Consider the following 20,154-nt stretch of genomic DNA (forward strand, 5'->3'; position numbering starts at 1 on the left):
AGGATTCTGTGCAGGTAATTATTCTGCATATAGTTAACAGTCTTAGACTTAGTAAATCACTTTTAACTAAGACAGTACCTGGAAGCAGTGGGATTGGGTTAAAAAAGATGTTGGTTTCTTCCTGCTGATTCTTACTCACCTTGGCAAGTATATACAGTATATACAGCAAGCTGCCCTGTGACATGGACAGACACATGACAGGAACTGGGGGCAGTCGCACACCAACATTCAGTGAGAATCTGAGACCCTCAATCTAATGACTTGTCAAGATCTGAATCACTCCTGAACTTCTCGTTTTAAGCCTTAAGATGAGACCACAGTGCACATGATCACAGCATTTTCTGAGACCTTGAGACTCCTAGCCAAGATTCCTGGCCCACAGAAACTGGGAGATAATAAATGTTCTTTTAAGACACTAAATTTTAGTGTCCAGGACTAGATAATCAATATAAATTTGTAGCAAGGATGTATTCATTTCCTATGTCTTCTCCAACAAATTATCACCAACTTGATGACTTCAAACAACAGAAAATTTTGGGAGCCTCCCTGGTGGCACAGTGGTTAAAGGCTCAGCACTATCAAGCTATCCTCAGTTGCTGCAGCATGAGTTTTATATCCGGCCAGGGAGCTGAACCTATATGGTGCAGCAGACCTCTCCTGTCTTGCCTGCTGCTCCCCTCAGCAGTGTATTTCAGTGAAACCACCTGTTCTTCTCCCCACTTTATCTCTGGTGAGTCCTCTCACCATCCCTGTATCTCTGGCCAAACCCCAGTTCTTCTATCTATAAATACATAAAATAAATCTTAAAAAATACAGAAAATTTTAATATAGATTTACCATATGACCAGCAATTCCACTCTGAAGTGCATATCCAAAGAATGAAAGAACACTAATTCTAAGGAATATATATTATTCCTGTGTTCAATATAACAATAGTTACAATAGTCAAATTATAGAAGTGACTTTAATAACCAACAATAGATGAAGTGGATTAAGATGTTTTGTGTGTATATGTATATATACACACATGCATACACATGGAATACTACTCAGCTATTAAAAAGATGAACTCTTTTTTCATTTGCAACACAGATGGAACTGGGGGGGGGCAGTTATATTAGACAAAATAAAGCAGGAGAAAGACAAGTTCTGGGTTATTTTATCTAAATTTGCAATACAGAAGAACAAAACAAAGGAGCAGACAAACCACAATAAGCCCAGAAATCTGACTAGAATTGAGGATACCAGAGAGGAAAGAGTGAAGGTGGGGAAAAAAGCAGGTGTGGGCGCATTGGACTGTGGTGGACTGTGGTTGCCTTGTTAGTCCATGTAGTGTGGTAACATACATCTGAAGAGGTGTGAGGTGAATCTGTGCCTCGGAATCATGTCTGATGTTGTATATTAACATTACCTAAATAAAAAATTACAATTAGAAAAACAACCCCAGATATCAAATCTTAAAATGCTAGAGGCAATCACTAAGATCTTTATCCCAGGCCTAAAATGAAGGTATTCCCAGGCTGAACTTCCTCTGGAAGCTCTAGGGGAGAATCTTTCCTTTGCCTCTCTACCAGTGTCTGGTGAGTGCTGGTATGCTTTGACCGGTGACCACATCATCTCAGTAATTTACCTTAAAATGAATTTATTTTAAAAAGAAAGCTAGCACCAGCATTCTACACAAAACAGAACAGTCTCACAGTCAGTCATTGCTGATGTGGAAAGAACCTGCCATCACAATGGTTTGATACAAGTTACTTCTCTGCAGAGAAGCTAAAATACTGTAATGACAATTCAAAAGAATTAGAGAAAGAGAGAGGGAGAGAAATTGTTGATGGTTTTCAATGTCTCCTCATCTATTTTTTTTTTTTAAAGATTTGTTTATAGATATAGAACTGGGGTATAGGTCAGAGGTAGAGGTCCAGGGTTGAGAAAACTCACCAGAGAAGACTGGAGAGCAGAACAGGCAGAGTGACTGAAATACATTGCTGAGGGGAGCGGTGGGCGTGATAGGAGAGGGCTGCTGTGCTATGTGGACCACCTCCCCGGCTGAGGATTGAACTCTCAATGAAGTGGCTGCGGACAGCTTACAAGTGCTGCACTTTAACCCGCGTTGTGCCACCAGCAATGTATTCTCATCTTAACAGACATTTCTATTGCTTCAACAGAAAAGATTCCTTTGTGGCTGATTTGTATGCTTGCCTTAGTAGCTTTTTTTTTTTTTTTTGTGGATGGAAAAGGACTTCAAATTATCCCAATAAAGACTGTAACAGCAGCATGTCCAGAAAGGAAGAATAAAACAAGCCAAAACCAACATCTTTGAGTCTCTGCCTGCTCCATCTTCACAGTGGCTTTTCTCTGTATCAGATCTTCTGCCTTCTTAAAAGGAAATCTGTGGTTGCATTTAGGACCCACTTGAATAATCCATGTCAGCATACTCAACTTAATCATATCTTTAAGGAAGCTTGTTCTCTATAAGGTAACATTTATAAATTTCAGATATGGCTATCTTTGGGGGAGCTATTTTTCTTTTTTTTTGTTAAAGATTTATTTATTCGTACAGAATTGGGGTACAGGCCAGAGATGCGGAGGGTGAGAGGATTCACCAGAGACAAAGTGGAAAGCAGAACAGGCAGATCGACGAAGTACACTGCTGAGGGGAGCAGCGGGCGGGTCAGGAGAGGTCTGCCTCGCCATGTGGTCGCCTCCGGGGCAGGCGGGAATCGAACTCATTCGGAAGTGGCTTTAGTCTCTTAGTGCAGTGCTTTAATCCTCTACGCCACCAGGGAGGGCCACTGGGGAGCTATTTTTCAATCTGTAAATAGTTTAAAAGTTGTTACTGTTCAAGATACTGTAGTAAATACCTTGCATGTATTTTCATTTACATGCATTTTAATTATGTGTATTATCGTTTTTCCTTTAGATATGAGGATGAATCTTACACTTTGAGAGTTTAAGTGACTTGACTCAAGTGATGAAGCAAGTGATGAGGCCAGGGAAAGACCAAGAGTCTGACCTCAGAACTTGTACCCCTAACTGCTGTTTTATTGCATTCCCAGAGTTTCATATGCTTAGCCTAACTAATTAGGAAAAGGTATATCCATTTAATTGCATGTAATATATTCAGAAGAACATATTAACAATGTGTCTTTTGATATGTTTATAATTCTCAGGTTAAATGAAAGCTTTCAGTTATTTTTAAGGAGAGACATTTGAGCTAGGAGGATTTTATCTAACATTAGGAATCAAAATCTGTTGTGTATAGATGATAGACCAAGTAAATAGGTTTCTTATGGAAAAGGGCCTGGACCAGATCTGTTCATTTTTGATGTGACACATTCATATAAACCTAGTCTCTGGTGTGGCAGTTTAAAGAGCTGAAATGACCAAATTGTATATTTTAGGGCAAGGCTTTTTAGGAAAACTGATTACTTTTAGTACAGAAAGGCACTTCTCCATAATTAGTTTTGGTTGAAATTATTTTACCTTTCCTGGGAAAAAGTAGGTCTAAAGACGAAATGGAATGATGGCAGAGAAGAGGTGATTATTGTGTTGATCAAAGTTCAAAATGAGAATATGTGTAATGGATTTCAGGGTGTGTTTAGCATTTGCTATGCTACTACTTTAATGATTTGCTGATTTTTTATATGTGACCTGCTAGTCTGAAAATTCATATCACACAAAAACTTCAGTCCTGTGTACATTTAAGCTTTGGATTTGTGATCACTTGTCCATATGTTTCTTCTTGGAGGCAGACTCCAAATTTAAGGAGATAAGGATGTTGGAGGCCTAAGACCTATTTCTTGACCTTTTGTTTTTGTTACCACAGCAGTAGTGATCACATGGGCATCTCAGCCCCAGTGTGACATGCGTGAGCAGGTGTGTAGAGGGTTAAAGGACTGGGGAGACAGGACTCAGATGGCAGATGGTGAGGCTCTGTCATGGTTCCAGCCACACTTTGAACATTCTGTCCCTCCTCCGACATGCATCACTTCAAATGGCAGCCTCATTTGGAGATGAATTGTTCTTTGTTATTCTTTTTTTTTTTTTTATGTTGGAGTTGACCTCATGCCTGGCGTGGTGTAAATTGTATTGGCCTAGTTTCTGTCGCAGGAATGACAGCATCTTATTGGCATTTACGGTATGCTTTTCATATCGATTTTAGAAATGATAGCCTAAGAGATCCTCCAATTTTACTAAGAATACCTAGTCACTGGCTCTATCCTATTTACTTTGAAGCACTCTCTAGCCAGACACTATGCTTCATAAATAAAGGAATTACAGACTCAAATTAATTGGGGTACTTCATGGAAGAAAGTACTTTGAGGACAAATGAGTTCAGAAAATATTGCTTCCCTTTCTTTATCCCTCCCTTCCTATTTCTATATCAAGGAGTTGACACCCACACCTTATCTCTTCAGCACCTTTCTGAATATAGCCATGGTAGATGATTCTGACATATTGACAGCTTCCCACCTTAATATCTCTTTTTCTTTGCCTGGGGGGTTTCATCAGCATTCTGGAAATACCTGAAGCCCCTGCAGGTGAAATCTGGAAAAGTAGGTGTGTTCCAGTTGTCTTTGGGGCAACTCTCAATCACTGGGTGTTTTAACTTGACAGATAAATACCTAAACCTCCCCACCCTCTGTGAAATTGTTCTGCATCCTTAGCACAGTTTGTCAGAGAGTTTTCAGAAAGAACTGAGATCCAGTTACAGCAGTAACTTGTTCATTAACATAAGCTATGTGACTTTCCTCGTTTTCCTATGTCAGTGGTACCTGCCTTATTGTGCTTTCTAGTTTGCCTCTGATATAAGTAACTTGCACCCAAATCCTTTACTGAGACGCTGCTTTTGGAAGATGCTGCCCACTTTGGATAGTCCTTGTATGAGAGGTTTGTGGAATAGAGAAATTAGTTTAATCTTGTTCCTTAAGTTTAGCATTCCATGACTTTTTTTTTTACTGTAAAACTCTGTGTTCTTAATGTTTTTTTTATAATGTAATTCCTGAATTTCTGTGGAGAAATCTATTGGATATTATTGGAGAGACCTAAAAGAGGTATTTCTAAATAATGTCCCATAAAGAGAGCCCACAGATTCCCTTTCATAGCTGCCTACTCCCTTTTTAAGTACCATTAGAAAAAAATCTCAAGTTCACATATCTGTAAGGACCTTAAGAGTCTAGTTACTTCATTTTATCATTGGGGAAACAAGACCTAGAGTGGTAACCTCATCTAGCTCATTCATTTCATATTTCTTTGGAAGTATGTAGACAAATTCTTTAGCACAAAGGTTTATAAACTATGACTCATGGACAAAATGTAGCCTACTGCTAGTTTTAGTAAAAGGTAAGAAGAATTGTTATACTTTTATGTATTTTAAAGGAAAGTGGTATATTTATGTATTTTTAAAATTTATTATTATTTTTTAAAATATATTTATTTATTTATGCATACAGAATGGGGGTACAAGGCAGAGGTGCAGAGGCGGTGAGAGGCTTCACCAGAGACAGAGTGGGGAGCAGAACAGGCAGATTAATGAAGTACACTGCTGAGGGGAGCAGCAGGAGAGACAGGAGAGGTCTGCTGCTCCATGGGGATCACCTCTGGGCGGGAATTGAACATGCACAGAGGCGGCTGTGGCTTGCTTACCATGCTGCATGCGTCCCAACCAATTGTGCCACCAGAGAGAGCCTGTGTACTTATTTTTTAAAAGTTTTGTTTATTTATGCATACAACAACTGGGGTACAGGCCAGAGGTGGGGATAGTGAGAGTATTCACCAGAGACAGAGTGTGGAACAGAACAAGTGGCTTGATTGAAACACACTGCTGAGGGGAGGAACGGACAGGTCAGGAGAGGTCTGCTGTGCCATGTGTGTCACCTCCCTGGTCGGGATCCAATTAGTGCTGCGGTGGCCGTGGATAGCTTCATAATGCTGTGCTTTTAGCGCATTGTACCACCAGGGAGGGCGCAATAGTTGAGCAAAATTAAGTTTATGACATTTGCAAATTAATACAAAATCCCCGTTTCAGTGTTCACAAATAAAGTGGTATTGGTATACAAATACAAGCATTTGTCAATAAGGTATTGTTTATATTTGCATTAGCACCACAACCACAGAGTTGAGTAGTCATGATGGAAACTATGTGACCCACATATAGTCATTATCATTTACAGGTAAGTTTGTGAATCTCTGCTTTGGATTCTCGAGACTTCATAAGGGAATTTCAGTAGTGAATATGCATGCTGGCGGAGGTCAGTAGAAGGCAGCAGAGGAGTCTCAGAGTTGCAAGTAGTGAGTGCATGAGAATTCTGTTCTGTCTGGTGCTGCTCATATGCTTTGTTGAACTTGGAGATCACATCTTTCAAATAACAATTTCCATATTTAGAAGATGGAGGGATTAGACTGAAGGCATCTTAAAGTCCCTTAGTGATCTGTATTTTCTTAGATTCTATATTTGTCTATTTGGTTTCTATATTTGTCTAATCACAGAACCAACTCATGACCAGAGTTGTTTGCATCTCTCCTGCAATCCAGTTTTCACAGGTGTGCAAATATCATATTACAAAACTTTTGAACTAATCCTGAGTCTATACCCCTAACTACCTCCTTCATCTAACTCAAATATGAAGTCAGTATTCCCCCTGTCCTCATCACCCTGGGTGTCAGACAACCAAAGACCACCAGTAGAGCCAGAATTTGCCAATATTTTTCAAGCTAGCCAATTCTTGGCTAGCATCTTGGCATGTTTTTCCGCCCTGCCCTGCTCTGCCTTTTCCATGGAAAACACAAGAAAAACTCTCGGCCATGCTTTACCTTCCCTCCTGCTATGCACCCTTCATCCATTCCACTGCCTCTCTTTCTAGGGGAATTGTATAACACAGTTAAGCACAGTGTAACTTTCAGTGGCATTGACCTCATCATGTTACCCCTCAGTTATCTTTGTAAATTCAGACTCAGGCACACATCAGTTGAGAACAAATAATTTATAATTATGTGAATCATCTCAGAGTTTAATGAATATAATTCTAGACTATGATCTTTCCTGATGTTCAGCCTAAGCTTAACACCCTTTGGTGCAGCTTAGTTCCATCATTCTTCATCTGGGAGCTGTGGGAAAGTGCACACATTGGCTGCATGGGGAACTCTTGACTATTGCTAAAGTTTGTATGATTTGTTAGTAAGTCTTGTGGTTTGCTGCCTCATAAATCAACTGCTGAGATTCAGGAAAATTTTCTAATCACATCACATGTTTTTTCAGTTGTCTCTCCTGTTCACACTGTTCAGAGTCCCTGTAATTCCTGTGCTCTCTGTTTAGCCAATTATGTTGATGCTATATTAATTTTTCTCCTGTTTCCTTTAGTACTGTCAGGTATGGCATATGTTTTAAGAAAGTGGTTTATTTTTTGGTAACTTCCCACTCTGTTGGCATTATCATCCTCCTTTTAAGAATTCTCTATGTGACCTTTAGGAATCAAGATTGATTAGACTTAAAGGTCATTTATCAGTGGATTCACTGGTGAATAAAGTAGACCAGATATGATACAAGAAGGGTGATAGGGACCATGGGAAACAAATGGTCTGTTGACTTACCTGTTATTTCTCACTTAGAACAATTATTGCTGCTTACCAATTCTGTCCAGTGATGACAAAACTTTTCATTTTTTAAAGAGAAATGCCAAATCCAGACTTTTAAAAGGCATCTCTAGAATTCTGAAAATTTGCAACAAATGCAATAAGAAAAAACACTGTGAGCAGAATGAACACAACTGAATGTAATTGATCCCACGAGACACTGTTTTGCTGGGTTTGATCTATTATAAATGGGAAAATGCTTCAAAACTCGTTCTTGCTTGTTGTACCCTAAGTCATTCCTTAACTCCAGAATTTATAGATACTCAAGTGTTTGGACTTGGTTGACAAATATGCCATTTTCTCAGTTTCCAGCTTTTTGCTTGTCCAAAGGTAAGTTAGCCAATATAATGAACTCATTCATTCGAATGGGAACTTTTCTTCCTTCTCTATTAACATGTATATTATGAATGCCTTTATAAGGATAATATCATTCGGAGCTCTTATCTGAAGTTGGGGATTTTAAGTAGATGAAAGAGTCAAAAAATTATGGCAGGCCAAAAGAGGATATTTGGGGACAGTGATATTGTGTTACCCTCCAAATCACAGGTGTCAGCAAGTTGTCCGTGTGTAGGGCCAGGTCTAAAAACACGTTGGACCTGTATTTGCAGGCTCATGGTTGTCTATCTCAGAAAAAGGTAAGAGCTGAGTAAGAGAGGATTGTTTAAGAGCTTATGCCATTCTCCCCTTGCAGAATTGAGAAGTTCCTTTTGGTGTTGATAGGTACCATGCTTTTAAAAGTTGTTTGTTTAAACACATGTTAGTTGGTTTCATTTGACATTTCTGTGTTAGAGTCTAAGTTCTACTTAAAATTCTTAATAAAATTCCCCTATGTTTTTAAAACATTAAAGTGAAAGATTGAGGTCTCTCTCTCTCCCATGCACACACACACACACACACACACACAACCCAGCTGGTGACACTTGGTCATATGACAGGTGGAAAGCACATTGTTTTGGTGTAGAAGCCAAAAGCACACTTTCTAGCCTTCTCTGCTCATCATCCTGGAAGGGCACCAGTGACATCAGTGAAATATCTGTGGTCTTTTTTTAAAATTCAGCGACATGTCTGTTGTTCCCACTGTTTTTGACTATCATCAACACACATAAGAATCCAATGAAGAGCCTTAGATGGCTAATTGACCAGCTCTCCCCAGGCCACCCAACTCCCTATCAATAACAATAAGGCTCTGTGCCAGGGTTGCACACATCTAATAGCCTGCTATGAGTCATTCTTTGCTCCAGGTCCAGTAAATATTGAATCTGTGAGTTAAGAAGAACTATGATTAGGCTCCTTTTTATCCCCTCTGGGAAGTAGAGTGGGAATGAGGCGTAGGGCACACTCATGTATTTTCAATGCTTATTTGCAGAATCAATGTCTAGTTCCCTTAGATGAGTGGTATCTTAACTAGTGTATAGTTGTACCATTGAGAGCAAAGTGGAACTGCTGAATTTCCTCCTTAAGGCATATTTTTGAGGCTAGCACCACCATGTGGCTCAAGTAGGTACAGTCTTCTCTTCTGCTTGCATAACAGGTCAATTTTGTGCCTCTGGAGTCGTGATTTTGGTATTTTCTTGCCTATTATATCTTTTCTGAGTCATCGCAGAGTGATATAATGATAAAAATACTTTTTACAGCAGTGTCATAGACTTCTGGGCTCTGAAAGATCTTGTGCTTCTGAAAAATGACTGAAGCGTATATAGGAAGATAATAGTGGCAGGTTCACAGAGTAGCTTTGTATTCAGCAGAGTATATTTGGGGGTATTAGCCCTCATTTGGTATTAGACCTCATTTGGTATTAGACTCTAAAGTGGAAGTTACTGTCTTGGACTCTGGGAAATGCAATGACCTATAACTGAGGCAGCTTTTTGACCTTTATTTCCCAAGGGGTACAAGTCAAATGAGAGGAATAAACTGTAGTAGGGTACAAGAGTTCTACCAAAACACATGTTTTACCTCCTGTGGAGTGGGAAAGGGAGGTGTTTTTTTGGGAAAAGGTAGAGGAAAGAATAGAGAACAACATAAAGAAGGTCCAAACAGTGGTGTGTGGGTGTGTGTGTGTGTGTTGGGGAGACCTTTTGCTAAGATAAAAATTTCTACCTGTACAGTAGCCTTTCCTGTGTGACTGTCACAAAGATTCCTGAATTGGAGGTGAGGTCTGCTTCTTCTTGAGGGGTTGATTCTTCATTTCCACATTGGCAGGCATGTGTGTGTTGGGTGTGGATTCTAAATAATGAAGATAGGGAGAGCTATTGCATAGACATCTAATACCATTTAAAATCTAATAAATGACTCATCCAGCCTTACACTGTGTGTGGCCCCCAATCCCCAGAGAGAGTCTAAAACAAATCAAGGGATGCCAACATTTCCTCTCCTTGATGGACTTCTAAAGTGAGGTAGATGTAAAGAAAAGTCTGTCACCCACCCCTCAACATTGTCTTTACTGCTTCTCATAACCAGCCTGGCTCCTGCAGCTTCAGGCATTAACATGTCTGGTCTTTCAGATTGAAAAGGCATTTTGTGATTGATATGGGCGTGATGGCAATCTCAAGGGAGTTGCGAGGCACATACTGCTAGGCACATACTATCCTCGTAGAAGCCATTTATCAGACTTACATGTAGCAGGAATCTGGGCAGCCAGTTGATATGTGAAGCTTATGATGTTAGCATGACCATCACATGCGGTAGCATAACTACCACATGCCATTAACATGACCATGTCACACAGCATACTGCAGACATCTCACTGCAGACATCTCACTGCACACAGTCACTAAGCACTGCATACAATCACTGAAGGCTTGCAACTTTCAGGGAAAGGCTTGATTGCTACATTACAGTGAATTTTGATTAAATTTCAGTTTTCAGCACTGTAGCAGCTATCTATCCCTTGCCACCAGCCTGGAAACTGGCATATGTTCCTGGAATAGCTTTTATGTAGCTTGTAGGATGCAGAATGGTCAATAGGCTCATGCTTCTACTCCCTGATTAAGAGTCATGAAAAGGCCAACATTCAAAAGCATATGTAGGAGAATGTCCTGAAAAAGGTGGAGGATCCGAAACAACCCAGGTAAACTTTAAGTTTACTAGGGCTGATCCCTGGCATAGACCCAGCCTACAATAATAATAATAAACACAAAACAAACCCCCCAAAAAACAGGCCCCAGGAAAGAGGAAAATCTGATTTCCAGATTGACTATCTCATTAGATCCAATGTCCAGCTTTCCACAAGGAAAATAAATAGGAACATATTGGAGCCTTCCCTGGTGGCACTGTGGGTTAAAGGGCAGCACTATGATGCTAGCCACAGCCACTGCAGCACAAATTTGATTCACAGCCTGGGAGGTGACCCATACAGCATGGCAGATCTCTCTTGTCACACCTGCTGCTCCCCTCAGCAGTGTGTCTCAGTGGATCTGCCTGTTCTGTGGTGTTGACCATTCAATGAAAAATAAAATCCAACAAAAACTATCACCGAGAAAGACCATATGATGGACTTGTTAGACATACTTTAAAAATATCTTGGCCCTCCCTGGTGGCGCAGTGGGTTAAAGCACAGCACTGAGAATCTAAAGCCGCTTCCGCAAGAGTTCGATTCCCACCTGCCCCGGAGGTGACCACATGGCGTGGCAGACCTCTCCTGACCCGCCTGCTGCTCCCCTCAGCAGTGTACTTCGTAGATCTGCCTGTTCTGCTCCCCACTCTGTCTCTGGTGAATCCTCTCACCCTCCGCGTCTCTGGCCTGTACCCCAGTTCTGTAAGCACAAATAAATAAATCTTTAAAAAAAAATCTTAAAGATGTTCAAAGAATTAAAGATGTGGAAAACATCAAGACAATGAAATATTTTCAAAGATGTAAATATTTCTAAACCTAAAAAGTGAAAATGCTGAGCTGAAAAGTACAATAACTAAAATGAAAAATTACTGAAGAGATTCAAAGGCAGATTTGAACAGCAGAAGAAAACAGAAAGCTGAAAGATAGAACAACTGAAATAATCATGTCTGAGAAACAGAAAGAAAAAAGATTAAGGACAGATGAGTGGAACCTATGGAACCAGAGCAACACATCAGGTGATACATTGACCCACTAGGAGTGTCCCACCACTCCTGCAGGTTTCTCACCCAGGAGATCCTGCCTGCACTATGGCACTTCTGGGGGAGAACCAGAGGGATCAAAGGAGAGATAGAGAAAGAGAGATTATGCAGAGAAGTAATGACTGAAAACTTCCCAAATTTAATTAAAGACATGAAGAAAAAAAAAGACACAAATATAAATATCCAAAAATTTCAATGAATTCCAGTAGGATGAACTAAAGATGATTCAGGCATATATCATTTTATTTTGCTTTGTTTTATTGCACTTCACATATAGTACTTTTTTTTTAATTGATGGTTTGTAGCAACCCTGTATTAAGCAAGTCTGTCAGTGTCATTTTTCCAATAACATGTGCTCCCTTTGTGTCTGTTATATTTAAGGTATATACATATATATGTTTTAGACACAGTGCTACTGTATACTTAAGGAGACTATGACATGGTGTAAATGTAATTTTTCTCACTAGAAAACCAAACAATGTGTGACTAGCTATATTGTGATTTATTTGGATTATTGGACAGATGTAAAAAAATTACTAAAATGGAGTAAAGACTGAAATGTAAAACCTGAATTTGTAAAAGTCCTACTAGAAAATATAAAGGAAAGCTTGACATTGGTCTGATTCTTTGGAGAGAATGAAGTAGAAAGAAGAGAATGTTATGGAAAGATCTTTTATAAGGTAGATGTCAGTAGGAGCCACCACACTCTCAATACAAGCTAAGATTGCATGTCCTACCTTCTGTCACATTCTATATACTATTTTTTAATTCTTTTCCTGAGTATTTCTGAAAATCTTATCAGCTAGTTCTTTCTTCATTCTATAACTTAGAGCTGTTTGTCTTTGACCTAACATTTACTCTAACTTGAGACATAAGCCCTTCTGTTCTCTTAAAGTTTTCTTGTAAGAGACTACCACAGGCAGCTAATACAGGTGGGTATCTACCACTGTGTGTGGTAGGTTTTTCTGGCTAGTGAAGTGTGTAAGAGCATATGTTATAGTACCCTTTAGAAAATAACCTAAATTGGGCCCTCCCTGGTGGTGAAGCGGGTTAAAGCACAGTACAAAGAAGCTAAAGCCACTTCAGCATGAGTTTGATCACCTACCAGGGAGGTGATCCGCATGGTGCCTCAGACCTCTCCTGACCCACCCGCTGCTCCCCTCAGCAGTGTATTTCCTGTCAGCCTGTTCTTCTCTCCACTCTGTCTCTGGTGAATCCTCTCACTGCCCTTGCACATCTGGCCTGTGCCCCAGTTCTGTATGCATAAATAAATAAATCTTAAAAAAAAAAAGAATCTAAATTGAATAATACCATTTCTGGCCTTTTAAATGTCCCTTGTTCAGTATCTCATCATGTTGCTCAGTGATTCTTACCATTTCTTTTCCTCTGAAAGTCTCTCATTCATTTCCACTAACTAGGATTTCAATGTCTTTATCATGTTGCTCAGCCATCTCTCCAGCTTCCTCTCCCAGATGTGACAGAAATTTATTATGAAGCATTTCAGTTCTAGCACTTATCACTCCTCCACAATTCACACTTGCATAACTCAAGATTTATTAATGTGCTCTGCTAAAAAAAGGTTCATGTAGTCCAAGTGTCACCCTTTCTTCCCCCCTGCCCCCCTTCCCCGGTTGCTTTCTAAAAGGCAAAGAGGGAAATATGGAGGTTAATTTCCCCAGAGAAAAGGATTATGCTTTTCCCTTAGGAGGCAAGAATATACACCTGATTTTGTTTTTAAATATAATTGCAACAAAATATCCATATGTTAGTGCTCCACAGTAGAGTTGGGAAATGTTAGACACTGAAAAGGATCACTGAAAAAGGGGCTCAAGGGACCAGGTTCTTATCCTGCTTCTGTCACTAACTAGAGCCTTGCTCTTGGGGAAAGTTATCTCATTGAGCCTAGAAGAACAAGCTCTAAATTGCCTGCAAATTTTAATAATCTGTGATTTTTCTGAGAGATGCCTGGTTATCTATTTCTTCTACAAATGAAGCCATGGCTGAGATTTCCTTGCACTGGCAAATGGCATCCCACCAACCTGACTGTGCCCCCAGCCTCTCCCTGACCAGCTGTCTGATTAACACCTGCTGTTCAAAACGAATAGAACTTTCACAGGACAAACTTTGGAGCTAGATGTAGGCAAATCCCGGTTCTTTCAACTCAGATTTTATTTGTTCCCATGACCAATCAGCTCTTTATTTGCATATTAGGCAACTTAACCTTGAAAGACTGTCTCACATAATAATGCAAGTGTAATACTTATAAAGATGCCTGAAACATAATAGGTGCTCACTAAATGGGACTTATATTATCTATATGTCTCTTATAAAGAGCTGGGGAGTGAAATGACCAAGTCATGCCATGTTCTTTTTGGGTCCCCTGAGACATCTTAGTGTATGTGTTAGGGTGAACTCAGGTTAATGTACTCTTAATTCCCAAGTTTCGATTTTGCCAAATGGAACAATATTATCCCAGAGGTGAGAAAAATAAAATGGTGTGGCAGTACTTCCCCCATCCCAAAGCTGTGTGGGAGAAGAGGAAAGTAGGTTGATTAAAGAAAGAGTTGGGAGGAGAAGGAACTTTGAAAAGGAAAAGTGAGCACCACCAAGGGTGAGTTTGACTCAGTGTCTGCAGTGTGAACCCTTTTCCTCTGCTTCCATGAATTTAAAGTTTATATAATTGTAAAACCTAGCATGAGTAGCACTGTAGAATGAGATTTAATTTGGGAAGTCTGCTTCACTGTGGACACAAGTAGAAGGACAGAGACTGTAATGACAGCCTTCCACTCAGGACACATTTTCTGAAGACTTTAAGCAGGTTGTAGTTATAGGTGGAGGCATAGGGTTCTATGTGGTCTGTACCCTTGATGTCCCTATCTGGCTCTGACCTAGGAGCCTGTGAACAGTGGGACAGGCTTGATCTGGCTTGATCTGGACCATCCTTGATCTGGTTCTGTGTTAAGCAGGAGTATCATTTCATGTGTGAAGAGCTGCTTCTGAGGAGATTCCCTGACACCTTGGACTAGTGCCCTCTCCTCTTCCTGTGGGAACAGAGAGGGCAGACACCACTCTGGGAGTTAAAGCTAGCTGCTGTGCCAGGGGCAGGGTTTCAAGGCACCGGGAGGCTAGTGAGGGCCTGATTTATCTACGAATACCCAGCAGAGCACCTTAGTGAACAGCAGCTTAACCCCCCTGCACGTTTCTAGACAGGTTCTGATTCCATGCTACCTATGAATGCTCCCCTTCCAGTTTTCACTGCAAAGACAGAACTTCCCTTAGTTTTGCTCCTTAGCAGAAAGAATTTTTCAGTGATTCTCACCATTGAATCTTGTCTTTAAAAGATTTCCAATTCTGGCCTCCCCCTGGTGGCACAACTGGTTAAAGCACCACTCTCCAAGGCCACTGCAGCCCCCCTCCCTTCTCCCCATGGTGTGACCCACATGGTGTGGCAGACCTCTCCTGACCCCCCTTCTGCTCCCCTCAGCAGTGTATTTCAGTAGATCTGCCTGTTCTCTTCCCCGCTCTGTTTCTGGTGAATCCTCTCAGCCACCACACCTCTGGTCTGACCCTAGTTCTATAAGCATAAATAAATAAATCTTTAAAAAACAAAAATTCCAATTCTCTGTATTGTAAAACTAAAGGTTTTTAATCACTTTAAGGAAGCATAGTTAGTATTTGTGATGAAATGATCACACAAAGTAGCATTTCATTGTCAAAAGTTTACACCAGTGGGGATCAACATTTTGTTTGTTTGCTTCCCCTGGCCTCTCCTTCCCTTCCTCATCTCCTTCTTTTTTGTATAAAACCATCTAAATTAACACAGAATCTCCCTCTCCAGTAATGAGTTACATGGTGAACACTTTTGCAGATTTTCTCTACCTTCTGGGAATGTTATTTGTTTCTTCTGGCCTTGTTTACTAGTGTGGACAACTGTGCTTTGAATATTTCCTCTTAGGTATTATTGTCTTCTTAATATAACTCCAAAGAATACAATGAACAGTATCTTTAAACAACAAAAGGGGAAAACCGGTGCATTTGCAGCTGGCATTAGGGATTTGCATCCTCTACAACAACTTCTGAACTGTTTTCTCAGCATTATTCTGTTTAGCTACTGCAGAGAAAATACAGTAAGGAATCATGAAATATGCATGAAAGGAAAATTTTAAAAAGCTTTCTAAAAATAAAGAAACCACAATGTGTGAAAGTACTCCCCCCCCCCCATGATTCTAAGTTTCAAATTCATGAGTTTAGAAAGTGGTGTTCACTCTATCACGTGGAAGGATGGTGGTACAAGGAACTGACCACACCTATCTTGGCTCCTACCACGAATGAATTCCAGTACAATGCAGCATTGGCCGTGCAGCAGAAAGCAATGGCCAGATTGAAGGGATCGCCATTCAGTGCAGAAATAAGTAGTGCATGAATGTTAGATTTTTTTTAAACATTTATTTATTAATGCATATAGAACTGGGGTATAGGCCAGAGGTGCAGGGGCAGTGAGAGGATTCGCCAGAGACAGAGTGGGGAGCAGAACAGGCCAACTGATGAAGTACACTCCTGAGGGGAGCAGTGAGAGGGTCAGGAGAGGTCTGCTGCACCATGTGGGGTGCAGGATGGGGATTGAACTCATGCTGAAGTGGCTTTAGCTTCTTAGTGCTGTGCTTTAACCCACTGTGCCACGAGGGAGGGCCAAAGGGTAGGTCTTTATGGACATAATGGAAACGATTTCCATTAAGTGTGGAAAGTGAACAACTTGTTGGACTATGGGTGTTTGGGAATTACTCAAATAATTGCTAGGAGGGAGAGATTTGGTTTTCTTTGAAGCCTGGGCTTAAGAATTTACAACTCTAGGCAATTTACAAGATTAAGGAAATTGCTCATTTGGGGAGTGTTTCGATTCAATGGGCAGAGATGTTTTTAATTTTTCAGTAAAGATGGTCAGCTTATTTTGTGCATGACATGTCATTACCTATCCCAGACTGCATGAAATGTGGATCTGATGTCACTTCCTATTGAACATAAGTATGGGAATCCCTGCCTCCTCCAATTTATTATTGTAGGACTTATGTGCATCTGCTGTGTCACCTGTCTGTCCTTCCCACCTTCCCAAGGATAACCCGAAAACCACGTTATACTTGGAATTTAAAAGCTGTATTTTTCTCTTCTCTTTTTGAATTCAGAATATGAACTTATCATTCCCAATGATAATTATCTTCAAATGTAGATGCTTAAAAAAGTACAAAATGATGTAAAAATAAACTGTTATAAAATAAAATTAAATTAAAAAGCCTGTGAAGAGTTACAAAAAAAAAAAAAATGTAGATGCTTAAGTGGATTAGGTGATACCAGCTTAGGAAATCCAGGTTTAACCATAGAAAAGAATGGCAGATCAAACCTGTCTTTTAGTGAACTAATATTTCTCTACTCCAGGGGCAGAAGTTCCAGAAAAGCCTGGAAAGTGCCTGTAAGGGAAGGTGTGGCCATTGGAGTTTATCATTGGTCCATATGTTTCAAGAGTCTTCAAAAGGAAAGATTCCAGAGCTCCAGAGGGATAGCCTTTCAAATAGGCTGACTTCCCAGACTGAAGGGATTCGAGAAGAGACAACGGTGAGGATGGAAGAAACTAGAATCAACCTTGATTCTCTAGCAAATTGACTACAACACAGAGGGCTGGGGAAGTGAATGTAAAGAGCTCTGGCACTGGAACCCTAATTATGGGGCCTTTTTAGCTCTATAAAGAATGGGACCCACATGCCTTAGCAAAATACCCAGTGTAAATAGGATTTTGGATTGCATGTAAGATAACCATATGTTTCAGTTTGCTGAAATTGTCCTGTTTGATTTCTGTTATTCTGGAATATTTATTAATAGGATCTTTTTCTACTATCAGATGTGTCTCAGTTTGGATAATAAATTCTTTGATCAACCTATGTAGGGTTAATTTTCAACAGTGACATCGTGTGGCCTCAAGAAGGAATGACAGGGGCCAAGGAATCTGAGATATCTTTCCCTGCTGGTGTCCAGGTCCCGATGACCCCTCCTTGCTCTTAAAATTCAGAGCTGGTAAGGCTCCCGAGAGTGTAGGGGGGAGGGAGAGCTTTAAGAGGGAATTGATTACATATTATCAATAAGGCATGTGGATGTTTCAGCAAACAATCGGAACAATAAGAGATTTAACTGTTAGGTAGATTACCCAGGGTTTGTGAGCAGTTGATATCAGTCGTATGCTACTTAAGAATCCTTGCTTTTGCCCTGGCTATTCTGGTATGTTCGTTGCAGTGGCTTTCTAATATCTCACTCCATGATCTTGAGAAATTATAATTTTTGTTGGTAGGAAGATGTACAAAGTAAGTTTTAAGAGTTTAATTGCCTGTTTATATGTAGTGTAAGTCCTGTTCACTGTCTGTTACTCTTTCCCTGGGAACTAAGCCCTGTTCTCTGTGGGTAAAAATATTCTCTATAGTTTAAATGGGCTCTCTTCCTTATCTCTGTCTTGATTCCTTATCTCCACCATCTCTTAAAAAAGATTAAATATTAATCTGAGAATTCATGGTGGACCAATCCGAGTACTGTCATCATTGGCCACATTGATAGTAGGCTATTTAGCCAGCTGACTCAGCTAAACCAGCTAATATGTCCAGCTATTCTGGACATATTTCTGGAGCTGTTGGAGAAGACTGTTTCATTCTGCTGATTATTGATGTGGTAGTAAGGAATTTGGGCTGAGGGTAGCATCTGGCACTAAGGGAATGTCCTTTGAGTGAGTAAGAGAGAGAGAGAAAGAAAGATTTTTAAAAATCCTCAATGACATTTCTTTTAGGTTTCTGGAGTTAGCCATTGAAAACCCAGCTTCTTTTAGGTTCTATGATGAAACTTTTTTTTTTTTTTTTTTTTTTGCTGTAAGTTTGTAAATTGGCTTAAGCTTAAGGTCATCTGCAAACAGTGAGTTCCATTAAAAGTAGTGAATAGTCTTCCTCCATGACAAAGATCCTGTTTCTTGGGTGTTTAAGATTCACTAGCAGAATCATTTTAAACTTTGCTTATCATATATAACATTATTTCAAAAATGACCAAGTGTTTTATTATAATTATCTGGTATTATGAAGCTTATCCATATAGTCACAGAAATTTATTGACAGAGCTTTTTACTGGGCAAAGTTAATCTCATAAAGAACCTGGGGAAGGAAGATAATCAAGTAGGCAAATCTCAAGGGGAAAAAACTGAAGAGGACCTTTTCCATCTAGCACGTAGTTCCTGCATGTAGTCTGCAGACAGTTGCCACTTGCCTTTTGTTCAAGGATATTTCTTGAGGATTAGTGAGGTAATATGTCCTCTGTCTCAAGTGTCAGAGCTGGAAAGAGGAGGCATCGGAGCCTCCACATGATGTCCCTGCTCAGTAATTTGGGCAGTATGTTAATGAGGAGGTCTGGATTTATAAAACTTATATGGAAAATCAAGTAGCCCAGCAGTTTCATGGAAAATAGGGTGGTAAAAAAGAAATATCGAAAAATTCTGAAAAGAGAAAAAAAACAAGAAACTGTTAACCAGACTTTAGAAAACTTGGAACAAAATAACCATTTATACCCAAATGCATGTCTGGCTCCTTGATATTCAATGATTCACTAATTTGTCTCTATTCCCACAACCCCTTATAAAGGTAGCCCCTTCCTCTCTGCCAGCTACTCTCCTCCCATCACTGCATTAATTTTCCTTTGGTATTTTTATCACTATTTGAAATGATCTTGTTTCTTTACGTTTTTGTTTCAGAAAACTGTTTTTTTCACAGTAATTGCATCAGTTTATACTCTGCAAGTAGGATACAGGTTTCTGTAAACTCACATCTTCTTTAGCACTTGATACTAGATTTTCAAAGTTTTCTCAATAAAATGAATGTGAAGTTTATATTTCATTATGTTCATAGTGTACATTTCCCTGATGAACACTGATGGTGAACATCTGTTCATAGGTTTATTGACTTTATGTGCCTCTTCTTGTCTACTTATCTCCTAAGTTATTGGGTCTTTCTGTTGGTTAATAGGAGTTCTTCATATGTCCTTTTCCACTCTGTATTTTGATTCTCTTCCTTCAGGTTTTTAACTTTCACTTGCTCTCAGGTGTTAAAGTCTAAAAGCTGTTAAATTTTAATAAAGTCTATCAAAACTTAATTAGGATATGTGCTTTCCTGCTTTTTGTTTAAAATTTGCCACCTTTATTCCAACATCCAAAAGATACTCATACTTCTAAAGAGAAAATAAGAATTTTAAAATATGCTAACACTTTCTTTGATACTCTTTCTTTCCTTTAAGAGATTCCCCTTTAGATTTAATCGCTTCCCTCTAAATAAATAGAATATCATGGAAATGATAGTGTGTGGCTCCCTAGACCACATCCTAAAGGCGTTGTAGCTTCCTCCTTACTCAGGTTGTGGT

General features: G+C 39.7%; 1 protein-coding gene across 1 annotated transcript in view; it reads right to left on the reverse strand.

Moving 5' to 3' along the window:
• Window positions 1–19,038: 19,038 nt before the first annotated feature.
• Window positions 19,039–20,154, reverse strand: part of TMCO5A (transmembrane and coiled-coil domains 5A) — a 14,247-nt gene continuing 13,131 nt past the window's right edge. Inside the window, exon 11 of the mRNA XM_012728546.1 lies at window positions 19,039–19,237. Coding sequence (XP_012584000.1) covers window positions 19,039–19,237 — 199 coding nt within the window. The remainder of the gene's footprint in view (window positions 19,238–20,154) is intronic.

This window comes from Condylura cristata, unplaced genomic scaffold (assembly GCF_000260355.1).
Source record: "Condylura cristata isolate star-nosed mole 26May11 unplaced genomic scaffold, ConCri1.0 scaffold00023, whole genome shotgun sequence".
Classification (NCBI taxonomy): Eukaryota; Metazoa; Chordata; class Mammalia; order Eulipotyphla; family Talpidae; genus Condylura; species Condylura cristata.